At 35.2% G+C, this 26,305-nt stretch overlaps 1 protein-coding gene across 1 annotated transcript; it reads right to left on the bottom strand.

Annotated features, from left to right (window-relative positions):
* On the bottom strand, positions 1–25,714 carry LOC108362165 (uncharacterized). The gene is made up of 16 exons (XM_017615034.1): positions 25,612–25,714; positions 23,110–23,301; positions 22,055–22,149; positions 21,112–21,182; positions 20,907–21,047; positions 20,372–20,733; positions 20,087–20,313; positions 19,835–20,010; positions 9,519–9,577; positions 7,517–7,711; positions 4,416–4,510; positions 1,576–1,646; positions 1,358–1,498; positions 925–1,286; positions 606–832; positions 1–232 (listed from the first exon to the last, which is right to left on the bottom strand). Exons 2-16 carry the CDS (start codon positions 23,274–23,276, stop codon positions 48–50), a joined length of 2,574 nt encoding a protein of 857 aa, XP_017470523.1. The 5' UTR covers positions 23,277–23,301; positions 25,612–25,714; the 3' UTR covers positions 1–47.
* Positions 25,715–26,305: the final 591 nt, after the last annotated feature.

Here is a 26,305-nt window from a genome sequence, read left to right as displayed (position 1 = left end):
TTTAACTTTATTACTATGTATGTAATGTATGCACGTAATTTTACTGTTTATTTGACTCCCCTTTGAATGACATGTGTCAGTATCTCCAGCAAAGTGTCACGCAGTCCTACATTCGATACTTCGTTAATACGCAGCTCGAGCTTGTTGAAGGTTTCGTCTTCGTATTTGGCATAGATGCGTGGCATATTCAAATCTTCGTAGAGCTCTTGAACACGGGCAGTCTTCTGCGGATCTGAAATGGAAGAAATGTAATTACATATTTTAAACTAATTCAGCTATTACTTGTTGTCAAAATCTAAATTATGTTTAACCGAATTCAAAAAAAGAGGGAGGTTCGGGTCAATTCGTCGGAATATTTGTTTTATTTATTTTACAGCATAACTTTGGACCACGGTTACTGATTTCTATGATTTTTTTTTTTTTAAGGTGGTACCTACGAGGTGATCCCATTAGTATTTGGTTTAAATCCTATTATTGGATCATGAAGAAATTAACGGTACTCTTAAATTTTTAAATTGGAACTGAAGTCAGTTTTGTTTTTTGCTTAAAAATTACTTATTTTTTTGTTGAGTTCGTTTAAATAGTTGTTCTATTTTTATACCTACCATTTTTTCCATAGCATTCCTCCATGATAGCTCTCTGTGCGGGGTTAGCTATTTCCAAGCAAACCACCGCCAACCAGGAGCATTTGTTCGACTGTATGTCTGTGCCGATCTTGCCAGTAAAGTTCGGATTACCAAAAGAATCGAGGTAGTCATTTTGCGTTTGACAGAGGGTGGCCAAGTCGAAAGTAATGGCTTCACATTCTTCGTAGACCTTTTTATCCTTAACGCTATAGGGATAAAGATTAAAAAAAGCATATGCATACAAATCTACATACATATGTACATATGTATACTACGAGTATCTCAAATTCTTGCTCACCCCGCCAAACGTAAACCCAGCGCTACGGGCAAATAGAAAAAGTTGCTGGAACTTTTATTATACACAATCGTATTGAATGTGTCCATATTGAAGGTAAGGACATTATTTCTACTTATGATCATATCCAATGATTGGCCGCATATACATTTAAACGTGTTTTCATGAAATAGTTCGAGCAGTTCCACATAACAATCCAAGTGACGAAAATGATTCTTAAGAAATTCATAGATACCGTTTTCAATCATCAGCGAATCATTTATGGAATTCAGGCCTATTTCTTCTACCATATACCAACATGGCTTACCACGTCTCGTGGTGCTATTATCCACTATATCATCGGTAATAAAGAGTACACAATGCAGCTGAAAAATACAAGGAAATTTTAAAAAATATAAATGATTTACTTGTAAAATATTTATTAACAACTGCCTACCAATTCGACACAACAACCAAGTAAGTGCGCCAATCTAATTTTCTCCGGGCTCAATTCATCACCTTTGGCAAAATTTTTGTAAGTTAGAACTGTAATTAAACCATTTTTTGCATTGCTCAATGATAAATTGTACTCCAAAGCCTGTCAAGCAAAAACAATATACATATATCTGTGAAGTTTTATTCCATAGTTTTAAAAATTAGGCAGATGCTATTTACCTTTCTAAACCATTCTACAGCATCTTCGCATTTATACCTATCCGCTATTGAAGTAAGCTCATCCACAACATCTGTAAACGAGACAAGATAGTAGGAGGTTTTAAGGTATAATAGTTATTAATTATAATTGAAAGCCGATAAGTATGGACCTCATCGTCAGTGTTGCCAGGTCGTCGTCATGAGAAAACGTCCCTCTTGGTCTGAAAAAGCGTCATTTCCTACCCAAAAACGTCTTTTTCAAATGAATGTACAAAAAATTGTTCTTATTAAACTTTTATTGTGTACAAAGGTATATATGTACGTAAGGTATATTAAAATGTCAATTCGACAGAGCACATTTAAAATTCATTGTAAACTGGTTTGAGATCGTTAATACATATAAAAATAATTTTATACATACACTGATTAAGTCTGTTTCTCTTTCGTTTATTTAATGTATATTATTTTTCCATAAAAGCCAAGCTCTTTACCAAACAAAATATAAGTCCACAAAAACTGCAAAAATTATAAAAAATCAGCAAATTTTCAGCTAGATTTTCAACTTTTTATTCAGATTTTTTAGATTTTTTTTGAGTATGCAGTTTGATAGCCCATTAAATTTCAGAGCAATAATGTGCAAGTTTAAAGGGGCGTTGATTTTTAATGTTTTGTTTCTTGTAGACATATTTGGTTAGGGGGTTCGGTTGTCGAAATTGCTAGATTACGTTCTGCTAGGAAGAAGATAGCAATATTTCAGTCTGTTTTGCGTTCATTACATTTTCAAAGTAGTCGTAAAAAAGTCGCCTACTTTTTTCTGACGTTTTATGCTGCACAGCTATTTTGATACTTTTGCGACCGTGCGTGTTGCAATAGATCGGCTCTTTCTGATTGAGCTTTTAATGTGCAATTGCAAACATTACAGCAAGCCTCGTAACCTCAAGTGTTAACANAAAAGTCGCCTACTTTTTTCTGACGTTTTATGCTGCACAGCTATTTTGATACTTTTGCGACCGTGCGTGTTGCAATAGATCGGCTCTTTCTGATTGAGCTTTTAATGTGCAATTGCAAACATTACAGCAAGCCTCGTAACCTCAAGTGTTAACACAACCAGCCTTTGAACTCGGGATCCTTAGTCCAAGAATCAAAAAAAAAAATCTTTTGAAGCAGCTGCAGCAAAATGCAAAGATTGTAAAGATTTATTAAGAAAATAATTCAAAATCAGTTCTTCTTGCAAGATTTAGTAACAAAGAAAAATTACTGTGAAATTAAAAAACGTAATTTTTTACACAAAAAACGTACAAACGTCAACAGGATACAAAAAAACGTCCAAATGACGTTAAAAACGTCAACCTGGCAACGCTGCTCATCGTACCCCAAAAACGCAAACGGTCTATTGTATTTCTATCGCTTTACGCTGATCGCCCTTCCGACAGTTGTTTAACTAACATGACCGCTTCTACAGTGGATCTACTCTTTCTAAAACCGAAGTGCATATCCGAGAGTCCTCCACCTGCCTCGATTGCTGCAGCTAGTCTATTGCTCATTACACGTACTAGAAATTTTCAGGGCGTAACTAGCAATCAAGCGATATGCTGAAGGACAGCCTTGGGTAGGGGAAACGCTTTGTTTCCATATAAATAAGAAGGAACACATCATTGGCAAAGCATTCCTTGAATGCACTAACGAATACTCTTTCCTTCTGTAAAAGTTAGCTTCGACGGTAATAGGAAAGCTCCTTGACGGTTTGGTCTGCTTCTTCGGGACATGTTATATAAAACGCACTGAAGTTTCCAGCTTTTTTTTAACCACTTGTACGCTAATTCCAACTGGTCTTGGTCTACGCTATTGCATATGCTCTGGAAGTACTCTTGCTTGCTGTTCTTTATAGCTTGTTTCAGCTTCTTTCACGTACGCTTATAGAAGGAGTGTTGGTCTACATACGGCCCTCGTGATCTGTCTCTTTGGTAGCTTCGCCTCGCTCTGTTGCATTTCCGCCGTAGGTTTGCTATGCGATCGCTCCTCCGTGCTGCTGAAGGAATTGCTTATCATGGAAGCATCACAAACCTTTTTAATACCGGATGTTAAGTGGTTTGCCTTATTCGTAGCTCACACTTGTAAAACAATTACCGATGCCATCTACGTCGTCTATGGCTGTTCCATCACTTTTTGGGAAGCAGATCACCAAATAGAACTACTAGGCTCGAGTTCATCGTGAGCTTAGCCATACTTGTGTCCTCTTTGCCTGTACCACAGTGCAAACGCCGTTTAAGCGGCGATGGGATTCTAATCAGAGCATAGCTATTGGAATGTTTTTAGTGTCTGAGGGTCAAGAGCAAAGCAAGTCGGCCTAATAGCAAATTCATGAGGCCAATTAAAGAAATAGGCAAGTATATTTTTGACTACGCATTCACAAAAATAGGGCATGAGTCCGCTTCTTTCGCAATCCAAATTCCTAGTATAGAGAACCGAATTAAATGCTGGATACTTTTAAAGAACTATCAGTTGTTTTACTTTCTGTAGATCTTTAAGTTCTTCCTTTATAAATTTTGTCTGAAAATAACCTTAGTCAAATATTTTTCAAATGATTCTGTAGAATATCGAAATCCTCTAGCAACTCTCTAAATTACTTAATATTTTTTTAGACTTTAAACGTTAGATGAATTCAGCATTAACAGATGAGTCGCTATTTACTGGGTGCCAGTACACAAAGCAATTGCATGGAATGAGCGGGCTGATATGCTAGCCAAAATCGGGGTTAAATTACCACTGGGAAGTGCGCCAGATATATACCAATCCCTGAACTTACCCTCCATATTTTTGGGCCTACTGAATGAAGACTTCCGAAATAATATTTTACATACCTGGATAAACAGCCAAATGTTGGTTGATCTCGTCCTTTGACATTGTCAAACGCGGTTGGGATTGAACAGGCTGAATTTCTAATGTTGATTGTTTGCTAAATAAAAGTTGGTTAAATAAATAAAATAATTACAACGTATCCATTATCTTTGGCCTAACAACCAATTTTAATGACCCCAATTAATGTACGTATGTACATTAGACCGCACAAAAAAAAATGTTGGTCGATTGTATGGATCGCCTTTGTACATTTTTCGGCATTTACAGGCAGTTCTTAAAGTATGATGTATTCGTGTTTTTGAATCGAATATACTTTTTTTTAAGGTTATTGACCTCACCATAATGTCAGTAAATTACAGCTCTCCAAAAGCAAATGAACTTTTGTTAAGGAAGTTTTTTGATTATTCCAGTGCACAGTGGCCAATTTTTGGAAAACCCTGGCCAAAAGTCCAAAAAAAATTGGTGCATTCGTAAGACATAGATATTCACGGATTGATTTTTTTTTGTTTACTTATCATGATGGATCAGGAAAATAGTTACTAGAGTGGTCGAGATGGGCGGTCTAATTTTCTTTTTCATATATATTAAAGTTTTTCCCATCCATCTTGGTTAAAACCACCTGCCACAAGCCGCCACTGTAGTTTGAACATCAGTTTTTATACGCGATTCTTAATATTTTTTTATGTTTAAAAGATTTAAATTATGTAAAAAATTATTTCTGTCACGATTTTGATGCTTTAAAGATTGGATGTTTTTAGAATTTAAATGATGTCAGAAAGTACTACTATATTAGAGTGCTCATCCATGGGCCTCTCATTATTGTATGGGCACCCCTGCCAATTGGGTAACTATCCGAAGAAGCCCAAGACTCGGACCCTGTCATTGCAAGTTTACGTTTGAACCAACCAAAACAAAATCATAAACTGTCGTCAGATGCCATTAAATTATTATCAACTGATGTAAGTGCGGATGCGGAATTGCCATCAGAAAATATAGATATGAGCTTGGATACTTCAGATGACTGCGAGTCTGACGGTGTATAAAATTGTTATCTTAAAAATATATTCCTGTATGTCTTGTTTATTGATTCATTCAAAATACCGCAGTTTCCGTGTAAATTTGAACATCAAGATTTTTAGAAACGAACGTTAAGACCTCGTTAGTGTTCGTCCGAGCTTCTCTTCCGATTTGTGGCGTGCGCCTTGATGTTGGTGCACAAAGGGGAGGGACTAATAGTTTTACGCCGAATTCGAACGGGGATTTTATTTTTATGAGCAGCTGTTCTTCGTGGCTGAATACACTCGGGGGTTTGCCATTGCCTGCCAAACGGAAACTTTATTGCAAAAAACTTGTTTGTTTCTTATTTTTTGATGTTGGTCGGAAACTGGGCTTGAACCCAGGCCCTGCGGAATGATAGCGTATATTGCTAACCGCTACATCACATTATATAACAAAAAAGCAGAAAACATGACCTTTTATACTTAGCTACCTTAGTTTTGCTAAAAATCTGATTATTTTAAACGTACACATTATGGATCCGCCATTTTGAATTTCGAAATTATGTGGTGGAATTTAAAACCAGCCACCAAAAGAAGACGAATAGACAAGGTTTGATTACAATTGTACCATGCTTCGATTTTTGGCCAGCTTTTTCGAAAAATTGGCCACTGTGCAGTGGCTCAAATATCTTTGAACCTACTATTAGACCTATTTAAAAAAAAGGAAAAAAGTGACCTTTAGGTTCGAACAAAAAAAAAAATCCTTTTTCGAAGTCGTCTTGCAATATAGTTAAGACTTTTGGGGTATAGACTGGTATGCAGCTCTCAAGAAATCCGTCAAGAAAAATTTGCCATTATTTCGTGTGTGTGTCCAAGGAATTTTGACATTTTCGATACTTCACAGCCTGTTGCCTCACTCTTTCTTAAAGAAATAATGGAACGGGCATATATTTCTGTTGCAAACCTGGGTTGCCTTGTGCTCTTTTTTCACAAAAAACTTTAGAAAACCGTAGTAAAAAGCGTAGCAGATTTCTTAAGAACTGCGTACTGCCTGAAGGAAATTTGACTTAAGAAAATTTCTTAGCCATTTCTTGTACGTCATTTTATATGGAATTTTAGCTTTTCTTGAGAACTGCATACATGCCTTATACGTGAATTTCTTGTATTATCTTGTATGGTGGTACGATCTAATGTACATACATCTGATTATATATGTATGTGAGTATGCAGTAAATTTAGGGTGTTATTGGCACGTATTCACAGTCCAGCTACTAAGTCGAAACTAATAAATTTGCAACTTAAATTTAAGTACCAACTTAAAATTCACTTCTATTCATAGTCGCATTTCAGACTTCTACTAAGTAGTTTTAACTTAGTTTTACAATATAGCAAAAGGAGTTTGAAAATGTATCGATTTATCTTTACGATATTTTGAAAAAATACATTTTTATTAAATAACGGATGATCCGTTTGTGTAATTTTTACTTACATTGCATGCTCATGCAATTTCTTGTTAATTATGTAAAATAGCCAGAACAACCGCAGTGATTCGAAAGCATGCTGTAAAACCAAATTTGACAAGGGATGACGAAAAATCGTTCCACAATACATCATCCTCCTACCCTGTCGGAAACACAAACAACCAAAAAGAACTGTAAAACATACATATATCTAAATGATATGTACTAATTTACTTTAAAAGAACAAGCTTGAAATTTACTTAAGTATTATTTGAGAATTTAGCTTTACTAGAATTGTAATACGCATTTAATTTCATGTTCCGATTCAAATGGATCGCTCTTTGAAAAATTTTAATTGGAGATCACTCAATATTATCAAAATCACGATCAACCAACTTAATTTGTACATATTTCGTCTTTTTCCTCTTAATTTAATAAAATACTTATTAGGTATAGGTTACGACTTAATTGCAGCTGCAGCTCAAACTAAATTTAAATTGGTACTTAGCAAGATAAGTCGAAACTAAGGCGACTATGAATAGCTTTAGTAGTAACTTAGGATAGTTTGGACTTAGTTGTGACCTAGATATGACTATGAATACGCGCCATTGTTTTTTTTTTTGCTTTCAGCTAATCCTAACTTACCGTATTGTGCTCGCAAAGTTATGTTTACGCTCCGCATTAATGGTCGATTTTTCAGTCTCAAACGTCTGCGGGCGTTGCGAGATTTCCCGATGCGAAGGACTTATATTACTGCTGTTGATGCGGTACGCACTAGCAGACGCAATTATACTTGTATGCATTTTGGAAAACTTATGCAGCAGTGAAGCCATTTTTAATCTGAAAAATATATAATAACTAATGAATGTAAATCGTTACCTTAACTGCATAAATAAAGCAAAATCTGTGAAAAACGCAGTTTCGAAAAAAGTGTTGGTTAGGTCCTTTGTGCATTAAGATGACGATATGCATGTAGTTATGTATAAACAGACAGTAGACTGGGCCGGATATCAGATTAGGATATTTCAAAAACTGTAACTGGACATAGATTAGAGCTTCGCTCTAGGGCAGGGTTATTCGTCGAGGAGTTTAAAGGCATTTACTTTCTATTCCCTAGGGAGCTACGCTATTGCCTTTGAAACGAGAGTGTTTGGAATACTTACATCTATTGAGTGTATCAATTAGACAACATTTCAATAGGGTTTAAACTGTTGATGATTTTTATTTTTTTTTTAGATTGCCGCTTACACATATGTTAGTGTTTGGCCGAGCTTCTCCTACGATTTGTGGCGTGCGCATTGATGTTGTCACACGAAGCGGAGGGACCTACAGTTTTACGCCGACTCCGAACGGCGATTGTGTTTTTATGAGAAGCTGTTTTTCATGGCAGAAATGCACTCGGAGGTTTGCCATTGCCTGCTGAGGGACGACCGCTGTTAAGAAAAAACCTTTTTTCTATATTTTATTGCGATGTTGCTTTGACCAGGGCTTGAACCCAGGTCCTGCGGAGTGGAAGCGCGCACTGCTTACCACTGCACTACAGCGGCCGACGATGATTAGAGCCCGTAAAAACTTCCCCGTACGTCCTTTAACTACGAGTTATTGAAAGTCAAGGAACTCGAATTATTTAAATATCGATTTATAATACGACTCTGTTTACAACCCGGCTACATTTTTTCGGTTTGTTCACAAAAATAATCAAACTTGCGATGCGTCGTAATTGTGTTTAATGACTGAAATTTAAGCTGCTGACAATGAGCTGAATGCCATTTTACAACGCTTATTTCTAATTAAAAATTTTCTATTCGTAAACAGAAAAGTTTCAACTGTGCCTTTTCCTAGTAAGTTTTGTCTAGTAAATTTTTTTGAGCAGGATTTGCTGTCCGATCCTGTGCTAAAGGCACTGAAAGGTGCTGCTAGACAAAACTAAAAATCTGCTATACTATATATTTATTGGAAAGGAGTTAAATTCGTCACCGATTTCCAAGGTAAACGCTTCCATTCCCCATTCTGAAACGGTTTTCTAGTTTTCTGTGCTTTTATAAACATTCCGTTCAGCCAAAAATGTCCTAAGCGAACTTAAAAATTATCAAAGCTGGTCTCCGCAAAGGCTGCGCCGCGAATAAACTGTCGCGTCACCTCACCGGTGGGGGCAAGCCTCCACCCGATATTGACCAATAGCTAAGCGGCAATAAGCAAGAGTTACGTGCTGCGATTGAGCTAACTATCGAAGGTCTCGCACTAAATTTCGATGATGACGACGAAGGCCAGTTCGCCCCTTCAGACTCTATGCACAGCAATGGCACAACGAAGCTTTTTCTCGATAACATCCAAATGACAGAACCTTGGCCAAATGCCGAAAACATGATAAGTCCCGGTTTAACGCGCTTAAACCGCAAATTTTAACGATTTAAAAAATATGAGACTAAAACTTCGTCGCGTCGTAAACGGCGACCCAAAAATATTAAGTCGATGTGAACAAACACAATTTTGAGTTAAATCACAATTCAGCGAATTTAAATCGCCTTGTAAATTTAAGCTTCGAAATTTTAAGAAAAAAGCACTTGCTTATTTTTTATTCATAAGGCTTATTATCTTTCGTTACCGTTTCGTTTTTGGTGTTTATGTTTGAAATATTAACAATTACTTTTTTGTTTGAAGAATGAATGCACAAGTCAAATGCCCAAAAGGCAAAATACAACTGTGCTGAGAACTCGACGTTTAGCTGTCTTAAAAAACATTCCAATTGAAGCTTGCTAATTTAATGCATTCGCACAACAAGCAAAGGCGAACAGAAGCTTTCATTTAGTATTTGAAATCTACAGCAGTACTTTTTTTTGCAATTTTTTTATATATATAAATATTAATATATTTTACCATAATGATCCGAGATAATAAAAACAAACCAGTTTCCTTGATCCTCATAAACTTCTACGCATGCTCGTACACACTCAGTCCTATACTCGTAATTATTAGTAGATATGTGTGTATGTATGTAAGTGCGTGCATTAAAAATCGAATTCGAATGTGACAAGTGATACCCAGCAAGCATTTGGGGAATTGTTTGGCGAAGGCATTGGCGACTCGCATAGAAGAATGTTTGAGAATAACAATTTTTCCAGGCTTTGATACCAAACTATAATTTTCCAAAGGTTTTGGGACCGTTTAATTTTAATATGACATAAGTTTTGTTCCATCGGCTTAGATTCTCGAGGTTTTCTAAGCAGACAAAATTTTTTGCTCAGAAAAGTCGATGATATATTTGAATATATTCTGTTATCTCTTTTCCTGTACCTGAGATATTACTCTTTGAAGTTTTTGGGTTCAGCGATATATTTTTCGCTAAACTAAACCTTAAAAATTTATAGTATAAATGTATACTTCATTTAAAAATAGTATAAAACTCCTTTCTAACGCGAAATGTGCTGCTACTTTTTTCACCAGGTGAGTCAAATACGACTTTTAAAAGCAGCCTTCCTAAATTACTTGCACGCTGAGCCTGGAGTTTGAGTCAATAATTTTTTTAAATGCTGGCTGGGTACGGCTACTGCAAATGAAGCGCATATTCTGACACAAGAGCAAAATTCTACATCTAATTGCAAGTCAGATAACCCTATTTAACGAGATAAAACATGTTTTTAAGTATTTTCTGATGCAGCTTTGTAAATATAATAAAATAAAATTTTAAGTCGAAGTCCCAGCTAGTACCTACAAGTAAACTCCGTGCTACAAAAACCAAAAAATTTCAAAATATGGCTACCTAATAAAAGAGAACTGAATACTAAAAATATTTTGGTGCAAAAGGACGAATAGGTATTGAACATGCTCTTTTAATAATTTTTTTTTTATATTAAGCTGGTAAAGTTAAATGGACCAAATTTGAGGATGCGGTAGTGTACGTATAAATGCTTAACATATATTTTTTTCCAAAAATAACTATTGAAAATTTTCATTCAATATTCAAGGCCAAAGTTTTAAAAGGACATTTTCAATACGTGTGCGTCCTTGTGCACCAATAAATTTAATTGTTTTTAATTTAGAAGAATTTTCTCTTTTATTTGGTACCCTTATTGTTATTCAATATTACGCTGATTTTTATTTTTTAATTTACCATATCTTTAAAATTTCAGAGTCCTTTTGAAAAACTCTGTTGTCGAGAAACTGGTTTTGTTGTGTGTAAAATGCACTTCGCGGGAAACTTGAAAAAGTGATAAAACAAAGTTTTTGAAAAATTTGCCCGTTTGAAAGTTCGCTTCAGTTCAGTCAATCATGTTTTTAAATAACATGAATCCTCACTTATGAATTAGCTTTCAGAAGAAACGTAATAAACATTGAATGGTGCAGTAAATTTTGGCTGTCGCTTTTAAAATAAGTAATGGTGTAGCTCATTTTTATAGCAAACAATTTGTGTTGTTTATAGTCGACGGATGAAATTGGAATTTTCACCACTTTTGTTTCACGGTCGGCGTCATTAAATACATGTACATATACATACATTCATATTGAGCCATAACCGCCAAAAAAAACGAAACGATTTTTTTTTCAAATTTAATTTTCTATCATACCTGCATCACGACAAAAATTATGAAAAAAAAAATCGTTTACTTTTTTTTTAATTTAGGGTTCGATATGTACATATGTAAATTGGTGATGGGCACCAACTTGCACGTGGGAAAAGCTCTTTTAAAATTTCTATACATTTTTATAGGCGAGTGCAGAGTAAAAGCTCTCTTTGCCCATCGCGCCGATTACAACTTGTTAATTTTTTTGGTTCAAATTTAAAAAATAATAATAATTATTATGGTTGTCGACGTCGATGAAATTTTTTCGTCAAAAATTAGCCCTCGCAAGTCCAACGACAGCTACGCTGACCACAGTATTTTCGCGGAAAGGTGTTCCTCGCAACACTACTTGTGGTCAGCGTGCCAAGAATGTCCATGTTCAAATCTTATTAGGCGGATTATTTAATTTAAAATTTTTAATTTCAGTTTTTCTTAATTATGAAAAAGCATCTGCGAAGTGCACAACGAAAGCGTAATAAAACGATTGACTTTAAAGTGCTCTAAGAAAAATGCATTTTAAAGTAGTTGAAATCATATGCAGAGTCGGATAATTGACTGATGCCTAGGACATCGCCATGTTAAATTCCACAGTTCGTTTCAAGGAAGAAAGTCAGATCTTCAACTAGCTGTAGGGGGTAAGAAACTGGTTGAACATCGATATTTAAACTAGTTACTGGTAGGGTAGGAACTCCGAGCAAGCGCTATCACCCATCTTGTGTCCCGCTCTTCCTGCATTGGTCCACGTTCCATTCTTTTCGTATCCGTTGATAGATACTGAACTTATTTTGCCATTGTGGAGGGTGGTTTCTAAGACAATAGTCGGTTTCTTTAAGCAACTCTGTTAGCGTGGTCAAAATAGTTCTAAAGCAGGGATCAAATGATGCACGGTGCCACCTAAGTGGGCAAAGATCGAAAAATTCGCTGTCTGCAATGTGAACGTGTTTGGTATTTTTTTAAAGATAATTTATCCACTAAAAAGAATTTAACGAAAATTTCTGTATAAAATATTTTATATGCCGCCAGGAACCCACTAAACTCAACAAATTTTATGTAAGAATATTAATAACAGCATAGCCATGCGTAAGCTCTTCACGGCTATAAAATAAAATGTTGGTTTGACGTTTTGTATTTCCAAATAGATAGTAGAGAGCTACAGGTTTAAAAATTTTGGAGTAAAATTAAACACAGAGTGTCCCTGCGGTATTATAGATAAACCAGTTTCTTTTTATTATTTTATTAAATAGTACGGGTTTTTGGGTTTCGAAAAAAGAAATAAAAACCTGATCATTTTTTACACTTTTTGAAGTAATGCGTTTTTTGCTAAGGCATAAAATCATTTTTAATTTTTCTGTCAGTGTCATCAGATCTGCACGATTCGTTCTATTTTCAAAAATGAATTGTCAGATTAAATAGTTTGACCTGTAGACAATAGAGGTTAATTTTTTTTTTTAAAGAGCTCTCACCTGTTAAAAAATTTAATTAAATTTTTTTAATAAGTTAAATGAATTATTAAGAGATGGGTATCAATCGAAATGTGTATGAAAAGGGTTTATTTCCCAACTACATGTTGAGGGATGCCACCTGTTAAAAAATCAAATTACATTAGAATTAAGGGAATTAGGTTATATAAATAGTTAAACTAAAATAATAATTGTGTCAAACCAAAGGTTTACGACATCGTAATATAGTGTTGATCAGTAATTTGTTCTGATTACATTCATTTTAAATTTCTGGGCTCTTACATTAACTCAGGAATGCTTTTACTCTTCACTTATTTCTTGCTTAAGTGCCAATTTTTTCTTTTGTGTGATACTCATATTTATATACATATTTCAGTTACCTTATTCCTTTAGTTAAACTGAATTTGATTTTTTAAACATGTGACAACCCTTTTACGTGTCGTTTAAAAGTAAAGCATTTTCAAAACCATTTCAATTGATACCCTTCTAATTTATTTAACTTATTAAATAACTTTAGTAAAATTTTTAACAGGTGGTAACCCGTTTCAAAAAATAAAACTTTAATGCACATCTACAGGCCAAGCCTTGTCATTTGACACCTCAGTTTTGAAAATAGAACGAACTATATTTGCATACCTATGTAAATGCCACAAGAACCCACATTTTCAACTTCAAGCTGCATTTGTCAGTGAAAGTTATCCAAAAATAAATTGCATTTTTGAATTTAGCGTCCTTAACTTTACTAAGAAGCGAATTTTCATTTAAATCCGTCCATAATTCTATTTTTGCCCACGTTTCATATGAATGCGATTGCTCGTTTGTACAGATTTGATCATTCCCAGCCAGCAAAATCATCGTAAACGAACTCGAAACTGGATATTTTCTCGAAGAAAAGCCGGCTAAAAAGTCGTTTATGATTGCCGTTTACGATTCGTTTTCGAGTACTTTTTCGCTTGAAATTGTCGATCGCCTACGAACAGTCGTAAACGGATCGAAAAAGCATTCGTATGCGAATATTATATATTATAAAATATTGTGGTGCAAGAAAAATTTCCAACAGAATCAAAATTTTTTCTTGTGCTGACAAATTACTAAGAGCCTCTTTCTTTTATCTCGTCTTTATTTTATCGTTTACGAGCCTTTCTCTAACTTTTCGCCGATCGATAATCCCTCGTGAATCATAATGTTCGTAAAATGTACGTTTTCTTGCTGGCTGGGTTTCCACAGTTACAGAGAGGTGTTACTTAAAAAGTTGTTATTGAGCTGAACTCATTCTCGGCAAAATTTTCTAGACAACACCACTCTGTGGCTGCCAAATGTGCAAATTTACCAATCGTGTGATCCCTGCTTAAGAACGATGCGAGAATGCGATTATCTTTTGACAACATCGATTCTCAAGGCATTGTATCATGCCACCTTTTCTGAGTAGAGATCCGAGGGAAAAGACTTACAGCCAATTTCACGAAAGCAATTTAAGTAAAAAATAATGAATAAGAAAGTATTTTTTTTTTTTTATTACCCACCAAACAATTTTGTTTGCAGGAAATAAGAAAACGTGCCGCCCTCGGAAATACATTTACTGCCGGTAATATCGCCATCATATCGATTTCTTATTACCAGTCGTTCTAAAACATGAAAGAAATGATGTTGCCGATTTTCACTACGGCAATAAATCGGTGAGTCGCCAAGTTGTTGCCATTGACGATTGTTATCTATTTCTCATGTTTTGCATGGTGGGTACAACAACCTAATTACATGTACACACCACATCTAAAGTGCACCAAAGTAAACTTATTGCAGCGTTAAGATTAAAAAAGCCGCTCAAGCGTAGCTATCGATAAGCGTAATTAAGAGGCATCCCCGGCGCTAAACCGGCAATTGCTACCAAACCAAGTCTATATTATTTTTTTTTGAAATATTTTACCCGTGATAGGATGGCCTCGTAGATAACTTCAGAGCTAATTCTGTTTACTTTTAAAAATCCTTACGCTCTCGCCTTTGCTTTTACAAAATCGCTATTACTAAAAAGGCCTTCAGGCGGCCGCCAAAGTCAAGTTCTAGAGATACGGTTTCTGATCCGGTTTTGACAATCTTTCAGATCTACATTTTTCCAGGCGGTGTACTGTGGCCTCTGCATTTGCTTTTTGCGGTCATTGTACTACTACTGAACTACTCATATTCACAGAAAATAAACAGGGAAATGTGCACAAAACATCGAGTTCAAGAGATCGAGATGTAGTGTTCTGTGCTTGCCCATGAATTCCATACGGCACGCTGTTTCGGTGGAATGGTGTGCACTCGAACTAGTTCCAAACATACAATGTTAGGCCGAGTGCGAAAGTCAGCCTGAAATACTATTATTGGGGCGATCAGACTATGTCCAACGGAAGCCTTGAATGTCATCTGTCTTATGCGGAAAGAACGTACGTATCGACAAAGGTTAGGTAAGGTTAATCTTGACTGGAAGGTCCTTAGCGTTACTGGTTGGAGTTAGATTATGGCGTTTCACTAGTAATTTCAGCACTATTTTTGAAATGCCTTCTAACTTATCAAATTAATAAGCCCCCAAGAATTTTATTCGTCTTTTTGACAGTGTGGGACGCCGGCTTAGGAGATGCTCTATGGTTTCCCTGGTACCGCTGACAAAACTTCCTGTAACTATCCACGTTTATACATGAGCAGCCACCAGGATATACATCGTAAGCTCTCCGGTAACAACTCTGCAATCCCGTCTGTAAAGCTGTAACAATATGCAGATGGTTAACTCATTCCAAGTGTATATGCATGTCTTTTGTCTCTTCGAGAGCCTTGTATTGGCTTCCCGGCTGCAAAGGACGTTTTTGGATGAAATAATACATTGATTGTCGTTTCTGTATAGGCTAGCTCTGCTGCCATCCTTATAGCGAAATATGCTGAACTGGACAGGTAACCTTACTGCCCACCTGACATTAAGTCCCCAGCAGTATACTCTGGCACCCACTCTCGTTACCATCTCGTTAGAGACCTACAGCTAAATTTCATTGCCTTGTTCCAACCCTTCTTCTTAATCGTTGTGTGAAACCTTTGCTCCCAATTAAAGAAACGTGAGTATCCTGGACTTTTCCTTGTATTCACGAAAAATCTCCCCCCATCTGTCTTACGCTTGTCTTCGTTAAAAATTTCAACATAATGCTACCATAAATGAAAGAATGAGAAGATACAGGGTTTACCAAACGCTTCGAATCATCTCTAATTTAGCATAGACTACCAGATTGGGCCAGTTGTTTTTTAGGGCTGACGGCTTTTCTATCAAAAGGTAGAGGTAAACTAGTTTAAGCCGCTAAAAAAACCGGACAAACTTTGATATTTTCCAGACTAGCCAGACTAGGCGGCGGTAACTGTCTAAAATTGTGGATCTCTTCATATATGTAAAAAGAATACAAGCGCTACAAATTCTAGGAAAATCTCGGCCAAATACTTATGTAGTTAAAGTGTAGGTGCCAAACAATTATTTAGTTAAATGCTGTTGTCACAGGATATTGGACGATCTGAGTAGTAACACTGCAAGGCGTCTATTTTACTGCTTCTATTCAATTGCGTGTTCGTTTTAAAATGACACATATTGGAGTTAATTGGCGTTGTCACACTCGTCACTTGTCACCTATGAAATAACCAATCAACCTATACGGTTATCTTTGCTTTTTATTTTTAGACTGGATTAGGCTTCGGGAAATTATAGAATTTTTTCGGGATTTTTTGATACCGTTCAGGATTTTTTTGGGATCTTTTTTTTTTTTGAAGATTTTTCGAGACTTTATAAAACTGTTAAAATTTTTAACGACTTTTTGGAATCCTTCGGAGTTTGTTATTTGGGAATTTCTATAACCTTTTGGGTTTTATTCAGACTTTTCAATATCTTTTCGGGACTTTTCCGTGTAGTTTCTTCATATTTTTTGGAGATGGTTTGGCATCTTTCGTGCATTTCGGGGCTTCTCAATTCCAAAAGCTACTAATATTTTTTCCTTTCTATTATACTCCCAAAATGCATACCTACTCGGTACGGTAAGTGCATTCGTCTCGCATTTAATATTAATTGTTTTATGAAGATTACTGTAAATTTAATTAAGTAAATATCAATGACCGTTGTTTTGACATATTTCGGTTATTTTCGAAACAGAACACATGCAATAAAAAAATTTGTGCAAAATAAATTCAGTTTGTTTACACTTGTGCGCCTGTTATTAATACAAATTTATACAACTGTTTCAAGGGAGCAAATATTTAAGAGGTTAGTCTGGTTCAAGCCCAGCTTATATACTGCCTCATGGAACGTTGTCAATTTCTGTCTCAGATAAAAAATAAAATGCAATAAAGATATGTATTTCTGACTTTTGCTTGTTTGATGAGCATTTCGCTTTTACATATGAATAAATATTTAAAATTCCCAGTGCTCCAGGCATACATAGTGAATTAGCGAATTAAGCAATTAATTTAGAAATTTAAATTTTTTCTCAAAATTTGCCTATGTCCATAATAGAATTTATGTGAAAAATTTTATTAGTTTTCTATTTTAACTTTGAAAAATGAAAATAAAATAAAATAAAAATGGATAAAATACTCCCTATGATGCATTCTTCGTCAACTGAAGCTCCCTCTCTCCAAAATGGGTTCGGGTCATATCTTTTATATTTTTAAAAGTTCGGTAAAAGTTTACCTTTAAGTGGAGAGTGGCGTTTTTGAAATCCAATAGGGAAAGGTTTTTCCAAATTTATTGAATTTGCTCGAAACTTGTACTTGGAAGTTTTTGGAGTCGCTGATTATGAACCTGGCCATAAATTCTTTAAATTCAAAATGGTGGATCCAAGATGACGGAAAAATATTTAAAAACTTATTGAATTCGCAATATTAGAACCGCCAGTTTTAAATTTAAAAATGTAGGATCGAATCAAATTCGTGATCAGTGACTCGCAAGAAGCTCAGAGTGTAACAATATTTAAAGTGAATCCAATAATATTTCAAAACTATGTCCGCCATATTGGATTTCAGAAACGCCACTCATCATTTAAAAGTAAATATTTTGTACCGAATTTTCAAGACTCTAACCGCGGGGCTTCATTTGACGAAGAGTGCCCCATATATCTATATTTTTTAGAATTGTGTTTATGCATTGACGCTCAAACCGAGATCTGACCCATATAAAAAGCTTCCGAAAACGTTAGCTTTTCCCTTGAGATACGAAATTGCACGATTTTGAGTTCGATCTATTGTTTCATAATTCACAACTACTACTGGTTTAATGGATCCTCTTTTATCTTAAGAATATATAATAATGTTTTGCGGTTTACACTTCTCGAAAAAATAACTATTCTGTCAGAACTGAGGAACGCTTCCATCACAGAATATGTGACCTGAGCCACTTTCCCAGGGGAGTGTGGACTTACCGTCAATCCTGCCATGACCGTAATAGTACTTTTCACGAGGATGTGTAAAATTCCTCAATTCAAATTTCCCATTTTAAACGCGGTAGAACTTACTCTCTCAACCGAAGTCAAATACCTTTGAAAAGAAACTTGACTGGGAGCGAAATATCGGAGGGCGCTCCAGGAAGGTCAATACCACCCTGCATGCCTGTAAGCTATAGACGAAAAATGGGTCATACAACCTCATACACATGTATGTACTAAACATGTAAGTAAACAGCGGCGGTAAGAGCCATCCTCTTTCACGTGGTCACCATATGCTGGCCTCCGCTAAATAAGACGTTGCCCAGAGCCAAGGTGGAACGGGTACAGAGGACGGCTTTCCATCTCGCCGCGGGAGCACTACCCGCTACATCCACCAAATCTCTAGAAATACTCTTAAACCTTAAAATGGTGGATCTCTGCAGCAAATTTCATGCCGGCTGTGGTGCGACCAGTTTAAATACGATCCAGTCTTGGAGAGACCTGAAATTCGGACACGCAAAGGTTTTTCAAACTCTATCGGATAATCTACGACCACTATATTATACCAGTCCTCTACACTGTGGGAATGTGCCACAGTCTTAAGGAAAGATAGTTCCAAACTTAACGAAAGAGTGGGTAGCACGATTTACTCTGGTTAGCTCGCACTAACTCATAACCCCTTTCTGTTGAAAATATTTGGCAGGCATATTTTACTTTTCACGCGAATCGGATCGAATTTAGTTTTATGACCGCCATATTGGGCTCGCCATTATGAATTTTTAAAATCATGCTCTAGGTTCGTAATCAGAGACCTTAAAAATACAATAACCTGATATTACTTTTTCTTTTTTAGTGTTGGGTTCTCCAGTGGCACAAAAGTTGTAAAGCAAAATCTAATTTACGGTTAGTTTAGACGCCATATTTGGGGCGCCATGTTGAATTTTTGAAAAGGCCACACTGGTTTCAATGGGGGGCGCCTACTCCTGGTACTGGTTGACGCTTTAGGGAAATTAATTTTACGTCGCTTCGCGTCGTACAAAAAAAAAATTTTACGTATAAAAGTTGTGAAGCATGAAATTCTCTACAAGTTTGGAATTTCAATATGCTATGCATTTCCAACAGAAATTGTCGAAAAATGGCGAAAACCGTGACAAAGTAAAATTCTTTCGCAGCTTTCGCTAATTATTTACAATAAAAAAGTTTTTTTTTTCATACTTCTATATAACAAACGTGGAAAATTATTTCTCTACAAATTTGTTTTTAACCATTTTTACGAAAATGCAAAATAAGCTTGCTAATCGCAATAAACCAAAAAAAAAACTAAAGTCCAAAATGCCGGAATGTTGCCAAATGAAATTTAGGGGCAAGATTGTGGATCCATGATCTACGTGCATCAAAACTGCATCAAAAAATCGCTGTTAAATTTTATTTTTTTTTGAGGAAGTCTAATTTTACTGTGCTAATGCTAAACAACATAAAAGCAATGCCACTTATCGGGAATTTTTTTCTTTATTTGACTTCTATTTGATAAATTGTGTTAAGCATTTCTAGCAAAATTTCGCTCGGTACCGCATCTGAAGTTTGTTGAATACGTGCTTTGATGCCGTTGTATGTTTCTTCCTCGTATTTGGCGTAGACCCTAGGTAGGTTTAGATCTTCATAAAGTTGCTTGACACGCGCCACCTTTTGTGGATCTGACAAAAAAAGAAACAAAATGTATTTATAAGAAAATAAAAAATATAAATGATTAAATGCATGCACTGCACCTACCACTCTTTCCATAGCATTCCTCCATTACAGCCCTCTGCGCTGGACTAGCTCTCTCCATGCACATTACCGCCAACCAAGTACACTTGTGTTCCTGTATATCTGAGCCAATTTTGCCAGTGATGTTAGTATTCGAAAAGCAATCGGTAAAATCATTTTGTATTTGACAGTAAGTACCCATGTCAAATGTTATGGCTTCACACTCATCTAAAACCTGCTGATCCTTAACGCTGAAAGAGTACATTACTGCAAAGTTTAATTTCATCCGTGATTGTAATTTATACCCACCCAGCTAAGTGCAAACCCAGCGCAACGGGTAAAAAGAAGAAATGTTTGCAAGTCTTATGCAAGGCAATCGAATTGAATGTATCCATATTGAATTCGGCCACATTCTTTTTAGAAGCTAGCAAATCTAATGACTGCCCAGTTATACATACGAAGGTGCTCCAGCGAAACAATTCGATTAGATCTAAATAGCAATCCAAATGACGAAAATGTTTCTTGAGTAGTTCATATAGACCATTTTCAATCATCAGCATGTCGTTGATGGCATTAAGCCCGACTTCCTTCAACTTATGCCAACATGGTTGGCCACGACGTGCGAGGCCGCCGTCCACCATATCGTCGCTCATGAGAATTATACAATGGTGCTGGAAAACAACGAAAAAAAGAAAAAAAGAAAAAAATAGAAAACGTTTAGTTGGTGAAAATCAAATAGAATGGGGATATGAAAGTTACTTGGTCTAGGCTAATAAATACTATGTATACTGGGGTAGAAAGCACGAGGGTAACATAATACTACTATGGACAAGTATTTACATACCAATTCAATGCACCAGCCAAGCAAATGAGCGAGCTTTAATTTTTCCGCGGTGAGCTGATCGCTATTGACTACACTTTTGTAAGTCAAAACGGAGACTAGACTATTTTTCGTACTCGTCACCGATATATTGTACTGTAGAGCCTGTGGCGAGCACGTAACAAAGATTTAATAGAGATTTGAGCTCAGAAAAATTTATATTCTCTACCTTTCTGAACCATTCTGCAGCCTCCTTACTTTTGTACCTTTCAGCTATCAATGTCAGGTCTCGCACGACTTCTGTAAAAATGAATAATTATAAATTTAATTTGCTCCCGAAATAATTATTATAATATAAATTATCATTATACATACATATGTATGTAGAGCTACATATAGTCTGGGGATTGCATAGCAGGGCCGACGTATCCCTGTTTATGCTATAAAGATAGATGCAATACTTTGCGCGGGATTACGTCAGTTTTGCTATGAGGGTAAAATGATAAGCCAGTGACTTCTTGAATTTTCCGTGTAGCAATTTAAGTGCAACACAGCTTCTACCAACAATCATCCGTTAATATGCTGCCGTCAAATTTTGAGCTAGCTGCCTCATTTAGTTTGTGTTTGACAGTCATTAAAAGCGGACAACCTCGTGAATTTAAAGTTTTTTACTGCGAATTTTTATTTCGGATTGGGTATGCAGTGTTATAGCCCATTCAATTCTAGTAGCCATAAAGTACAAGTTTCAGGTAGCAACAAACAGCCATTGATTTTTTATATACATTGTTTTTCTGGCGGTGTTATGCTATTTCTGGTCTGTGCGATGTTTTTTATTTGGAAGAAAATGAAAAGCGCTTCCCACCAAAAAAAAATTGCCAAAATTCAATTTTATTATACTAAGATTATATGGGCTATAAAACTACATACCCAAACACCTTTTAAAAAGTCTAATTAAAAAGCTCAAAATTTTTATGAAAGTTTGTTGAGTTTGCACAAAGTTTGAAACTTGGATTAATACGGTTTTTGCTAAATAATAAACTATATTTTTATAACAAATAGCTAAAATGAACAAAAAAAGAATAATCTTAAAATTTGCCTATATGCGGTGCGATTATAATTATGACATGGTGTGTCTACTTTAACAGATTTTGCTTCCGTTTTGTTTTTAATACCTGGAAAAACAGCCATATATTCAGTGATCTCTGTTTTGGACATCATCGAGCGTGTATTTCTTTTCCCACGGGGACTTTCCACAGTTGATAGTGGGCTAGAAAAACAAAAACGAAAAGTGAAATATTTAGTGCCGGTTGTTCAATGCCTGATTAACACAAATCGGCGGTAGAAGCTCCGGTTAAAAAGAACAACTGCTTTATCGATCACATGTTATGTATATGCATGACGTCCAAATCGCCGATAATGATGTACTGGTGATAACCAGACATTGATGAACAACTGGCCCTTAATCTAGGTTTTCTTTTAAACTGGAAAAAGCGTTGAAATCTTCAAAAATTTGTATGAAGGTCAACTTTTCTCACCTTTTAACCGACTTCAAAAAAATTAGGAGGTTATCAATTCGTCGGAATATTTTTTTTTCACATTACAAGAGATGCCCTAACTTTTAATTAATTTTTTAATTGGAGTTGTAAAGAACCAAACTTTTAGTAATTAAGGGAATATTCATACATACTCCCATAATTCTTTACACTAGGAGTGCCACACAGATTTCCGAAACGGTAATCTTGAGGGACATTTGTGATTTTGGTGAAGTGTCAAATTCAAAATTTTGTTCTTTCGATTCTGTAACAGATTAGTTGATACCAAGGTGTATTGCCAACTCAGTGCGGCTTTCTTTTAAGGTACTATAATATCAAAAAATATAAACAAACGATTCAAAATTCATATAAATTTTTTTCAATTTGACATTATAAGATGGTTTTTATGAGAGCAATGTCAATGTCCCAGGTCAAGGATTGCAAATATCGATTTCATGCAATTTTCTCGTAAACGTTAAGTATTATAACGAAAGTAGATAAATGAGAGATGTAGATTATAAATTTTTCTGCAATAATTGTTAAATAACTCTTTCCTACTAATCAGTATTGCTGAGTTATCGCGATTTCTAAGTTTGAAGAACTCATATTCTTCATAGACTATTCGAGTGGAATAGGTGCTTTACCTGAAATTTGAATTTCTTCAAGTCTTTTTTCACAAACCATTACACACTTACCGGATTGATCTGCCAAGAGTTTTTTGGTGCATCTCTCGAGTAGTGTCTATGCCATCGCCAAATGACCGCTGAGAATGCGTTTTGCAGTTGATCTTATCGCCGCATGCGATAATTGCTGCGGCCACTGTTGGATGCTTTCGCGAAAATTTACGCAATACTGAAAGCATTTTCTATTCTGATCCTTTAAAATATCTGCCAAAAAGCATTTTAATAGAATCTTGTAACTTTTCTAATTATGATGACCACTAAATTTAATTCACAAAAATTATGTTGAAAATTGCATTATATAAACGTTAACATGTACATTTGTGCGGATCGTTCCCCATACAAAAAAAAAAGTTTTTCCAGTCCACCCCTAGGATTAAAGATATTTTGAAGGCGATCCCAAAAAAAATTTTTTTTTTTTGCCACGCCCCCCGATGGGCTATATACTTTTTTTGACACTACGTCGCCATTTTAAGTCCGATTTTAATGAGCCGTACACCGTTGTTCATGGCTTGGAAGCCGCCACAATTCTTACCTTAATCATTTTTTACTCCGAGTTCAAATTCTAATAGTGACTGTCGGTATCTCGTTTCACATCATACCCTAAATTCCAATTTTTTTTAGTCTGTCGAAGGGGCCTTTAAATTCTGTGAAACTTTTTCTAAAAAATGATTAAGGTAATAATTGTGGCGGCTTCCAAGCCATGAACAACGGTGTACGGCTCATTAAAATCGGACTTAAAATGGCGACGTAGTGTCAAAAAAAGTATATAGCCCATCGGGGGGCGTGGCAAAAAAAAAAAAAATTTTTTTGGGATCGCCTTCAAAATATCTTTAATCTTAGGGGTGGACTGGAAAAACTTTTTTTGTCGATCCACCCTTATGTACATACACTTGTGGTCAGCTGATTAGGTTAAGTGAAATTTTTACCAGTTTTGGCTATTTTTTTTTTATAAAAGTCTAGCACATTTCTAACTTTGTACAAACATTGTAAAAATTCAAGAAACTTTACCAATTTTCCCCAAAAACTTCAAACTTTTTATTCAAAATTTTTAGATGTATGCTCAAAAATTTCACCGTTAGCTAAAAAAAAAAATATTAAAAACAAAGCGATTTCCTATCGTCTTGAAATTTGCACTTAAGTTTAATTGGCTATAAAACTGCACCTTTTAAATTATTCCAAAAATTCTGAATAAAAAGGTATACATTTTTTGGAGAAATTGCTAACGCTTGTTGAGTTTTTATAATTTTTGTACATGGTTTGAAATGCACATGTCTGAATGTACATAGTGTTTGTTATATAATGTGCCAGACTTTCATAAAAAAATACTAAACATTAAAAAAGCAAAAGAAAAATAGCCAAAACTTGACAAAAAGTCAGCTGACCACAAGGGTTTGTACATATAGGGTGGAGCGGAATCAAAAAAATTTGCGTTTCGAAATTTTAATAGCTGAATCTTTGCCTTTGGACGTCAATAGAATATCCCTAAATTAATTCAATTAATACTTTCTGCATCCCCTTTTTGATTAAAAATTTGAATTTTTTTGAATTCTAAACAAGTGATATAATTTATTAAATTCCTCTTTAGATAAATTTTAGGTATGACATTTCGTACGTCACAAAATTTTAGAATAATAAAATGCAAGTTTGAAGCAGCTGGTAACTGTTTGAATTTTTTTTTATGAAGGTGTTCCTCATATTCTTTATATAAAAACATTTTCGAAAGTACGGGTACTTTGTTCCATACAAAAATACCACAAAAAAATAAAAAATTGTCAAAAATCAGTGGTATTTTTAACCACTTTGAACTTGCTCTTTATTATACTAAATTCAATGGCCTACAAAACTGCATAGCTAGGACTTTTTCTAAAAATTATTTTAATAAATTACGTTACTTGTTTAGAATTTACAAAAATTTCAAAATTTCAATCAAAAAGAGGAGAAGAAAGTATTACTTGATTAAAAAATGAGAATTACTCTATTGATTGCAACGATCCCTGCTAATAAAATTTCGAAACGCAAATCTTTTATTCTCGCCACCCTAATGCATATTATTGCGATTATTTAAGTAAAATGTGCCCTTACGTTATTGCTATGAAAAAACTGCTATATTTTCTTTTTCATCTTTATTTATTCAGGTTTATTCCTGGCCAATCTATATCTATATAAGGTGGTGTTGTTTCATCAGCTGTGAGTAGCGTTTGATTGTCAAGATTTCTTATTTCGCCAATGAGTGAGTGAAAATGTGAGAGTGTTTGTATTTTCTGTCGCCCTTTTTCATTTGGTAAAGAATAGCTAACATTTGACAATGGCCCGTTAAAGCTTAAACAGGCGGACTTAATCCGGATCAACCGCAGTTAATTCCCGAGTTGATCCGGATCAACGCTGCCGTCTGTTCATGCATTTAAAGGCAAAAACAAAATACAAGTAATTGTTGTATTTGTTGAACCGATAGCACCTTATGTAAATTCGCCTTGGGTTTACTTATTCATAATTTTTGTTTTTCGTTTTGCCTACCTGTTTTAAATTAATTTGTGTTTTCAGTTGTCACTCCACGTTCGACGTCCGGCGAAGACAAAATATAACTGCGTGGTGTACTCAAAATATAAACCCTTTAAATTAAAACATTTATTAGTTCACTCCGCACTCGCATCGGGGTGGCAGATAACTGAATTTGCTTTTGTAAATATTTACTAAAAAAAAATATAGCAATAACATTTTTGCCACACTTTCCTTGCAATTAGATGATCCCAGATAATTTCATGGCCCATATTTAATAAAAATGCGAAGGCTAATGCCACATTTGCTACGCATCAATCAGTTGTCAATTTTAATGATTGATGTTGAAACCTTTTCAGTTATTAAAAGAACTTTATATAAGCGGTGTTATTGGTGACTGCGGAAAATAGCAAAAACAAAACGAGATGCCAAAGCTTTATTCACTTTGAGCGGAGACCCAGACATTGACATAGAAAATAATTAATTGAGTTTTCTTCTTCTCATTCCGACAATTTCCGTAGAGGGGAAGGTGTTCTTTCTTTCTATTAAAACTGGACTGTAAAAATCTTAGGAACACAAATTTAAATGGCTATGTATCATTTGTTATAGGCTAAGTTTATATTGGCACATTATCTTCTATAGATATAAAAATTGGTTACTCTATAGAGGTTTTCATTTATAAGCACTGTTTGGCCTTAGGATACTTCATTCC

This window comes from Rhagoletis zephyria, unplaced genomic scaffold (assembly GCF_001687245.7).
Source record: "Rhagoletis zephyria isolate East Lansing unplaced genomic scaffold, Rhagoletis_zephyria_1.1 Rzeph_scaffold_00022, whole genome shotgun sequence".
Lineage (NCBI taxonomy): Eukaryota > Metazoa > Arthropoda > Insecta > Diptera > Tephritidae > Rhagoletis > Rhagoletis zephyria.
Note: the sequence above shows the minus strand (reverse complement) of the source record. Positions and strands in the feature narration are given on the sequence as shown.

Coding starts and splice junctions, on each gene's coding strand:
- LOC108362165 (XM_017615034.1), bottom strand. CDS start 23,276: ATGCTTTCAGTATTGCGTAAATTTTCGCGAAAGCATCCAACAGTGGCC. Junction 9,578..19,834: donor ACACAATTTATCAAATAGAA/GTCAAATAAAGA, acceptor TCGAGTTCTCAG/CACAGTTGTATTTTGCCTTT. Junction 233..605: donor GGAATGCTATGGAAAAAATG/GTAGGTATAAAA, acceptor CTTCCATTTCAG/ATCCGCAGAAGACTGCCCGT.